The sequence below is a fragment of the Nuphar pumila genome, chromosome 11 (genome assembly GCF_984573655.1).
Source record: "Nuphar pumila chromosome 11, dmNupPumi1.hap1.1, whole genome shotgun sequence".
In the NCBI taxonomy this organism is placed as follows: domain Eukaryota; kingdom Viridiplantae; phylum Streptophyta; class Magnoliopsida; order Nymphaeales; family Nymphaeaceae; genus Nuphar; species Nuphar pumila.
The window spans coordinates 116,845,474-116,855,173 of NC_143259.1; the positions used below are offsets into that span (position 1 = coordinate 116,845,474).

The window sequence follows — 9,700 nt, forward strand, 5'->3', positions numbered from 1 at the left end:
TAACTACGGTCGTTGTGCCAGTGGCTTAAAACTCCTGAGGCCAATGCTATGCATTAGCATTAGGGGTGGCAATCGTGTGTCGGGTTGGCGGATCAGCATACCTCAACCTGAACCCGACCTGTTTATTAAACGGGTCGGCTGTGGCAAATCCGGCCCGTTTAATAAACGGGTAACCCGACACGACCCGCCAACCCATTTAATAAATGGGTTGGGTCGGGTAAACAGGTTCTCAAGTTCGCGGGTCGGGTTGGCAGGTCAACGGGTTGACCCGTCCGCCTAACCCGTTTATTAAACGGGTCAGCCGGGTTGGTGGGTTGGCATACCCCCAACCCAAACCCGACCCCTTTAATAAACCCCCAACCCAAACCCGACCCCTTTAATAAACGGGTTAGGCGTGTCGACCCGTTTATTAAACGGGTTGGCTTAAGCCCAACCCGAACCCGCCTAAGAGGCGGGTTGGCGGGTCGTGTCAGGTTTTGCCACCCCTAATTAGCATTAGCTTGTGCATAGGGGTGACACCCATGAAAATTGAACCTTGACTGCCAGTCAAGCAGCCAAAGCCCCCACCCCACTACTCCAACTCCAAAGGCATAAGCAATAGGATTTGAAGTCTAAACTTATTGTTTGCAAGCCAAATACTTCAACCATCTTCATCTTATAATATAAAATATATGTAAAATACACTTATTAACAAACAAACTTATAAAAGACAAACATTAGCTCCAGTTTGTGGATTGAGCTCGAGCTGAGTAGAACATGAGTAAAGCCATGAGCGGCTCATCTCGTTTCCCAGCTATGTGATGGGGAGACACTAGGGTGTGTTCCTGATGACACAATCTGATACGCCGACATACACAATATTATTTTAATAATATTTTAATACTTTTTATATTTTTCAATAAAGCATGTATTTGTATTATTAAAATATCAAAATTTATTTTTTATTGATTAAAAAAATAAAAATTTCGTGCCCTCGTACATATTTTTCGAATAAATTTTTGAACTTGGAAGTCAAACTTGCATCACGTGTCCTCGTGTCGACGAATCTTTGTAACATATTTTCCCAGACATACTTGGATTTTACTCAATTATACGGAGCCACAGGTTAACTATAAATTGCCGGACGGACTCAGCGTTGTTTCGGTAATTCGTTGAATGACAAGGCTATTTCAGTAAAATCATGATATAGAACGAATCGAAGCCGTCCAAATCTGTCCACAAAAAGACGGTCGAGATGGTAATCCGTGTGCTCGCTTCTGATTGGTCAATTCTCTTCCGAAGAATAGCTCGCACTATAAATACGACGACCGAATCTCATCCCTCACCCGCTCTCTCTCTCTCTCTCTCTCAAGTAAAAACCGACGGAAGGCGATGGCGGGAAGAGGAAAGTCTCTCGGAGCCGGTGGATCGAAGAAGGCAACCTCCCGGAGCAGCAAGGCCGGCCTGCAATTTCCGGTCGGCAGGATCGCCCGGTTTCTGAAGGCCGGCAAGTACGCCGAGAGGGTCGGTGCCGGAGCTCCGGTCTACCTGGCCGCCGTCCTCGAGTACCTCGCCGCTGAGGTAAGATCCCTTCCTTTCCTCCTAGGGTTTCTTGGTTTCAAGTTGTCGTTTATGGGTTCCTTCTTTGGGTTTTCTTGCTGTACTACACCCTTTTGATTTCCTCGCCGGTGTTATGTTTTTGATTCGTTTCGTCATTCCTTGTGAAGGTGCTTGAGCTTGCTGGGAACGCTGCCCGTGACAACAAGAAGAGTCGGATCGTGCCTCGCCACATCCAACTGGCCGTGAGGAATGACGAGGAGTTGAGCAAATTGCTCGGTGCTGTGACCATTGCTAATGGTGGGGTGATGCCCAACATCCACAATGTCTTGCTCCCAAAGAAGGTTGGAAGTTCTGGTTCGGGTAAAGTTTCGGGAGAGGACGATAGTTGAGGACAAAAAGCCGTTCCTGTTCAATTTCTACGTACTGTTTAAGCTGGTTTTCTTAATGTCCGCAACAAGTTCCACTTTTTGGTGGTCGTCTCTGTATCTCTGTAGATTTCTCTAACTGCCATTGGAACAATCATGGTGACTTTTAATGAGAGTTCATGCTGATTTTCTTAGTTCTCGTGTCATTTTTGTGCGTTAAAAGAGATCCGCGCAAGTGTTTTAGATGGGTTGTGTTTGATCAAATGGCACCATCCCATTTTCAGCACTGGATTCATCTCAATCGAAGTAGGAAGGAGGCCCTAGAATGGCACTGCGTTGTGTTTGAGTTCTTGAGTTTATATTAAGTTTCTCCCCCTCTCCTCGTTGATGACCTCCAATTCAGTTTCTGTCAGCCTCTGTCTCATTCTTGTCCAAGAAAAATTGAACTTGCAAATTTTGGTATTCAGCAATCACTAAAAGACATGGATTTGGTTTCTAATTGAGCTCAGTTTGATCTTGGTTAATTAGGTTTGAAGCCTAAATTATAAAAAAATGATTTCATTGTTAACAAGGCAACTCGAAATCGACTGATTCAACTCGAGCTGGCACTGAGCTCCCTCTGTTGTGTTTGTTTTGCACACTCACCAATCCTACGCACCGGAGCCAGATCACCACACCTATTATCTGGCAATCCTAACCATTGGATCCCATACACCAGATGATGACATGTGGCTCCACAGTTTTCCACCTTAAGAAGGGATGGTAGTAGACTGAGGTGGGTGTGGGGGACAAGGTCTCCATCTGTTAGTTTGAAAATAGTAACCTCCATTCCTGTGTTTGGTGGCCAGGGGGGCTTCGTCCCTTTACCCTGTCTTGTCTCCATCCTCACCCTTGTTCTCATATTTCAGCAAATTTACTGTGCCTGTCTGGTACTGTTACATTCGTTAGGAGAACAAAAAACCGAGTTATAGAGGGGCATGAAGAGCCTTGAGAGGAGACTGAAACTGTTGACAATGGTTACTGAAAGAAGAGAATTATAGTAAAAAAGGTTGTTTTAGGTTTTAAGGTTAGAAATTCTATATTAAGAACTTATATAGGAGTTACATGTAATTTTATTAAACAAATAAGAGTATTTTAATCATTTTACTAATGAGAATTTACTAACCAGAATTGAGGGTGAGGGGCAGAAAAATGTCACCGCCCCAAGCGAGGATCTGTGCAGGGGTGGTGGCGGTGATCTGAAAAGGGACCTATTATGAGTTGAAGATGGTGCAGAAAGGGATGTAGCTAAACCTTAATAGATGCCAACAAGAACCACTTTAATAGCATGTGTAGAATTTCTTAGTCCACATGCATCCAGTCTCTTTGGGACTATACGATTCGTTTGAGAAACATTGAACAAGTAGGGAAAATGTTTTTTAGATGCAGCTGCATGTAGACCTCATGCAAGCTAGCATGTTCTTTTGTCGAGGGAACATAGTGATTATCAATGTTTGGATAATGTAACTAAGGTGATGGTCTAGAGTCCCACGTATTCAAATTTTGTGCACATAAATCCAGAATTATATTCCTTCTTTGGATGGTGTTGAACAAACTCACTATTAATGTGTTCTTGACTAGCTGAACTTCGAATATTTAGAATTCTTGTCAAGGCCCTTTTTCTTGTGCTAAATGATCAGGCATTCAGGGGCGCTACTGGGTACTATTTTGAGAGAGGCATCCATAAAGAACCTGCTGGGACGACATCCAATTGAACTAAAAGTATTATTTTGAAGTGGTAGAAATTCAAGTTAATGTATTTACAAAAAAAAATGTTAACTTTTGGTGATGTGTATGGTGATGCTTTGGATACAACTGACAGCAAGAAAAGATCCAGCTCTTACGTTTCAAATTTTAATGGCGGTTCTGATAGATATAGAACAGAGGAATCATATGTAAATCTAAATTCTAAAGAGATGCAGGCAAAGAATGTTCTATAGTGTATGCAACTGCAAAAGTCCATCTGAGTATTGAAATAGCGTCCAAGATTAGATGCTGTGGAAAATTTCGATCATTCAAGTGCCGCCAGATCATTATGAGATGGAATAAAGTTTGGTGAGAGCAGTAGGAAAATAAATGCTGAATGCCTGAAGCACAAAATTCAAAAGCATGTTCACTGCACGCCTGAACACCATTTAATGCCCCTTCAACAAACGCATGAACCTTGCTGCAGCCATGTTCCTCTGATGGCTTAGAAGGTCAATCCTCAGCTCGAAATAACCTCCAATCGATCAAGACAAAAACCAGAATCAATGAACAGAAAAACTGCTAATCTAACAAGTTTGTAACAGTAACTCACAAAAGGTCTTCGCTGCAAAAGCACAAGCATACAAAAACACACCCATAGATAAAAAATATTTCATATCAACTTTTTAGAAACTTGAACCAATTTCATTTAGAAATTAACGTCTTCTAACACAAGACAAAAAAGAAAGCATTGCATTCTTCCACGTACAAATATCATCAGAACCAAAACTTATACCAACAAAAAAAAAGAGAAATCTAAAGCAACCGTCTTCACCAATTTACCTCTAACAAAAAACTTAGAATTCAAGAATTTGACGCCCTGAATCCCACCAACGCCAACTTCGTAAGCTCGATATCAACCTCCAGTTGCTTCAAATACACTTTCCATGTTTTCTCAAGTAGTTCATTCTCCTCCAGCAACCTCTTCGCTTCCGACCCCCTAACTGACATCAATCCTTTCCGAATGAGATCGGCCGCGTTGCTAAACTCAAGGTCCCCGCTCCACCCCAAATTCGTTCCGAGTACCCCTAAACCAGAGTTCCTTCGTGAACCCAAAGAATCCTTCATTACCACCAATCCATCCGGCTCAGAACCATCCTCTTCAATTGCTTCCTCACTCAATTGAGCCTTGTCACGGCGGCCATCGGCGTCATCCAGAGCTGGAATTTCAATCCCAACCTCGTCTTCTTCATCGCTCTCTGTCTCTTGCTCGCCCCAAATCTTCCGAGAGACTTCATAGACCTTCTGCTCGTGGGGAGTCTTGAAAACCAATTCCTTCCCGGCCAGCACCCTCTCCGCATTCTTCTGATACTCCCCCCTCAACCTCCCGAGCTTGTCGACCAGCTGGGACTTGTTGACGTCGAGACGGAGAGAGCCGCGGATGAACTTCAAGAACGCGGCCATATCGTTCATCGAACCCTTTGCCTCGCGGAGATACGCAGCGAGCCCATCCAGAAGCTCGATCTCACGCACTTCGGTCCACCTCCGGTGATCGCCCATCTTCCGATCGTCACATTGAGAGGCAGAGGGGTTCTTCTCAGTAGCCTCCACCTCGCCATTTCCCTCAACCACCTTCCTCTTCTTTCCCTGCCGGTCATCGTTCCCGGCGGCGGCAGAGCGCTTTGGGCGGACAAAAGAGGGTTTGACGGAATCCACCACCGGCTTCGAACTTGAGGATTTGATGGATGGCGACGATGGAGGAGCGGCCCGGGAACGGGCAGGGATCCGGGAGGCAGAGGGCTTTGGCGGGGAAGGCTCAGGATCGGAATCGGAGATGGACGAGCCGACGGGAGAGGAGTCCGGAGAATCTGAGGGATTGGCGATGGCTCGGGGCCTTGCTTCGAATTGAGAAGCAGTCGGTGAAGCGATTTCTCCGTCTTCCTCGTCGGAGGAGGAAGGCTTTGGGGCCATTTCGAGGGGGTTTCTTCTTCTTTCTTCTTCCTCTCTGGTTTTCGGCAGAGCAGCGAAGAGGCGGAGAGAGGGCTTTAGGGAGGGAACGACAGAGAGGTGAAGGGTTTTCGGGTATTTGTAAGGGAGCTGAGGTTTTAGGTTGTCATATTTACCCTTGGTCTAGAGTTTTTTTTTCGTAGAATGCTAGTTATCAGGGAAAGAATAATAGAGAATTTAACGGGTACTTTAGTTAGAAAATATTGGACGGTTGAGATGATTCGTTATTAAATTTCTTTCCCTCGCGGCTAGGGCTTGTAAACGAGACAAACAAGCCAAGCTTGGTCTGTTCGGGCTTGGCTCATTAAGGGCATGTTTGATGCCTGTTCTCAGCAGGATTCGGATGAAAATCCCACTGAGAACAACGAAAGTAGACAAACATTGGACGCCGCAGATGGCGTTCCGCGCGTCTGCCGCATCCATAATGGTTTGTAATTTTTGACCCCCCTCTCCCCGCTACAAAAAGAACCGGAACGGAAGGGACTAAAAAAAAATGCATCGATTGGCTCGCTGCGCCCGTCGATGCACCTCTCTCTCTCTCTCAGTATGCAAGGGCTCCGCTGGAGCAATGGGTGGCGGCACCACTGCCTTCGGCACCAAGAGGGGGCATCCCTTCGGCAGCAAAACGGTGGCTCCTCCTCGTCTGCCGCTGGCCACGATAAACCTCTTTCTAGATTTTATTGTTGTTATGTGAAAAGGATAATCTCTCTCTAGATTTTGTTGTTATTTCTAGGAAAAGGAGAAAGGGAAGAATAAAATGGAGTATTTGTAGCCATGAAAGAGGAATAGAATGGGTTTCTTGCTATTTTGGATTTTGCTTCTTCTGCCTGTCCTTCGTGCCACTACTGATCAAGCCGACGATAATTTCTTCCCGACACTTGCATTTTGTAAAATAACGAGCAGAAGAGGGAAAAAACCCATTTTTGTTTATGCAATTTTTTTGGTATTTCTCAAATCAAAATCTGGTTTTTCTCTTTGGTTGTAATGAAAGAAATGGATATCCTTCCATCATTTCCTGACTAGTGTTTTATTTATGTGTTAAAGAAATGATAAGGAGAAAATGGTTTTATTTGTTCTTCTACTTAGTTGCATTCATGTCTTTTTGCCATTTGATGGTTTGTTTATCGTTGTTGTTGGAGTTGCATTTTCAACAATAATAATCAGAAAGACATCACCACCATCAATAATAGATGAAGATGGTCTCTGGGAGAAGTTATAAAAGTATAATTTTGGTTTTGGTATCTCAGTTTTTGTACCTATCAATTTATGATTAACCATGAGAGAAAATTTCATGTTTGATTTTGTAAAAATTAGTTCTTTAACTATGTAGGATTCTGTAAAAGGGCATAAAAAGCTTCATTAAAATATCCCATTTCGGTTGACACCTTACTGTTTATTGATCTTCATCTGGTTAGCATCGTTAAGAACAGTGCTTGACTATAAAACATGCAGTAATCTCCCAAATGTTAAAATTCCAAGTACTATTTACCTGCAATGTCGCTTGTTTGGTGTGCATAAATAATATTGGTTGTGGAATGTGTAAGTCTTGACTATAAAACAAGAATGCAGTTGAATTTCTTTTCATCAGACGAATGATTCTATCCATTGCAACTTTGACCACTTTTTTTTGTTTAATCTATGGTACCAACCATCATCCTTTTTTTGTTTAATTCAAGCCCTTCAAGTTATATACAACTCATTGAACCAACCACCTCAGTTAACTGGTTGGAAAGCGAGCGGAGGTGATCCATGTGGGGAATCGTGGAAGGGAGTATCCTCTGTGGGGTCGTCAGATGTATTTATGTATGCACAATTTTTCTTTTAAATGTGCTTTGATGCTCTTTCAACATATTTTCATTGTTTTAATTCGACCCGTTGTTCGCACATCGCCATCAAACAATGGACATTTGGAACATAGCATTTGAGTACGGTCCAAACAAACGTTGAACTTCGAACAGTTGTTATGAAACGAACAAAACCAATGTTCCGTTTCATTCTTTTTGTTCATTTCGTCCCACCATGGACAAGCCATCAAACATACCCTAAGGATACACGTCCTGCACACAGGCTCTACTCGTGATCTGGTCACGAGTAGGGATGGCAGTGGACCGGGGGACAACGGTTTGGACCGGGGATGAAGGGCATGAAACGGGGATGGAGGCGAGAATGAAGGTTAAAATCTATCCCTGTGCAGGGATGAAGACGGGGATGGACTTACGCTTTTCCCCTCCCCGCCCCGCCCTGCCCCGTCCCGTCCCCAATCTTTTAAGGGATGACTATAGACTAAGGGAAAATGGGGCCCCGCCCCGCCCCCATTTGAACCAGGGATGGAGGACATGAAACGGGGATGGAGGAAAGGGTGGAGGTTAAAATCCATTCCCGTGCAGGGGCAAGGTTGAAGGTTCAGATTTTGAAACGGGGTGGGGGTGGAGACCTTGTCCCCCTCCCCAGTCCACTGCCATCCCTAGTCACGAGCTGAACTGAGCCCAATCTCGTTGCGAGCCCATCATGCGTTAGCTCGTCTATTAATAAATTATATGGAGATTTTCATAGGTTTTTTTATAAATCTAACCCTGTATATGCATAGATTTTTCGTGTTTTTCTGGCGTTGTGACAAACCAACTCTAAGGGGTCGTCCCTCGTGCCGCATATCCATTTACCTCTAGCTCTAGATGTTATTCATCTACATCATGAATGACAGAAAATTTTTGTGGGGCACCATTTAAGAAGCATTCAAATGGTGGAGGTTTCGAATGTTGTTCGTCACATGGATGGATGAATGGCATCAAAGGGACTCCTGACCTAATTTGATCTCAAAATAGATGGCTAAGATTCCTTCACAATAAGGAGCTTTTGATAGGCTCTAGGCCTTGGTCATTTTGATAACGAACGGCATTCAAGGAATCAAGGGGCCGTAGACAGTTCACTCCACAAAAGTTGCTTTGGACCTGATTTTTTCCAAGTTTTTTAATTGTACGGCCAATGAAATTGTATAAAATGAAAAAAAATCATATGAAAAGTATTTTTTTTATTTGGAAGTGCATAAAAAAAAATTCCCCCTTCATTTGGTACCCAATTTCCCAAATTTGTCACACTCACAAACTTGACCAGCCGCATTTGAAGGTACTGAAAATTTTCACCAAAAGAAACAAAGTTCTTCAATGGAAAAAATTACTTATTTGAAAAGCATGAGATTTATGGCTGACAAAACCATGCACATGCGAAATACAGTAAAAAACATTTCTTTTCTAATTGAATTTTTTTATGGCTGGCTGGAAACTTGTAAAAAACCAGGGAAAAATTCCCTAAATCCGAGTAGCACCAAAAGAATCTATTTTTCACATTTCTAAGAAAACTTTCTCATTTTCCCAGTTCCGGGTATGTCATAGAGCTAGGTCTGGATATTATATCGAGTCAAATTGAGGATGGATCGATCGCACTCGAGCCAACACTTATGAAAAAAGACCAAGGTGGTCTCATTGGTCTTGGCGTGGTCCGCATTGAAAAACCTGTCAAGATCAATTGGGCCCGTTTGTTTCATTCCAGTGGACAGGAAGGATCATTCATGGGAAAGGGCATGGATTTCTAAAAACTTCAGTCAGCTCAGCCTTCCCATCAAAGTTCTTTTATACCGGGGAGGTATGAAGAAATTTACACATAGAAGTGAAAGCCGAAAGGTGGTGAGAAAAACTGAAGCCCACTTGTGGCAGCATGGCACTTTCCTATCATGATACTTGGATGTTCCCCTGAAGGAGCTGTTAGTGCACGTCATCATGTGTTGGGACGTTGCAAGTTCAAAACCCAATGGAATTTTGTGTAACTGGTGGGCGGCTGCCTAACCCCAGCTTACCTTTCCAAAAAAAAACTTGGAATGGGATGCCAATCCAGCAACTTCCTACAAAACTACATGAAACGAACAACGATATGGCAGGAACACTGGTTCGTATCTATATTATACATGTTGCACTATGGCAAAACCATAAAAAAACAAAAATCACCCAGATGCACCAAGGTTTTTCCTTAGCCAAGAACCCATACAGAGGCAGGAAAAGCTCAAGCAATCA

At 43.4% G+C, this 9,700-nt stretch overlaps 1 protein-coding gene across 1 annotated transcript; it reads left to right on the forward strand.

Moving 5' to 3' along the window:
* The first annotated feature begins 1,334 nt into the window (after positions 1-1,334).
* LOC149823033 (histone H2A.6) lies at positions 1,335-2,098 on the forward strand. Its single transcript, XM_089981384.1, has 2 exons — positions 1,335-1,560; positions 1,707-2,098. Exons 1-2 carry the CDS (start codon positions 1,372-1,374, stop codon positions 1,926-1,928), a joined length of 411 nt encoding a protein of 136 aa, XP_089837510.1. The 5' UTR covers positions 1,335-1,371; the 3' UTR covers positions 1,929-2,098.
* Positions 2,099-9,700: the final 7,602 nt, after the last annotated feature.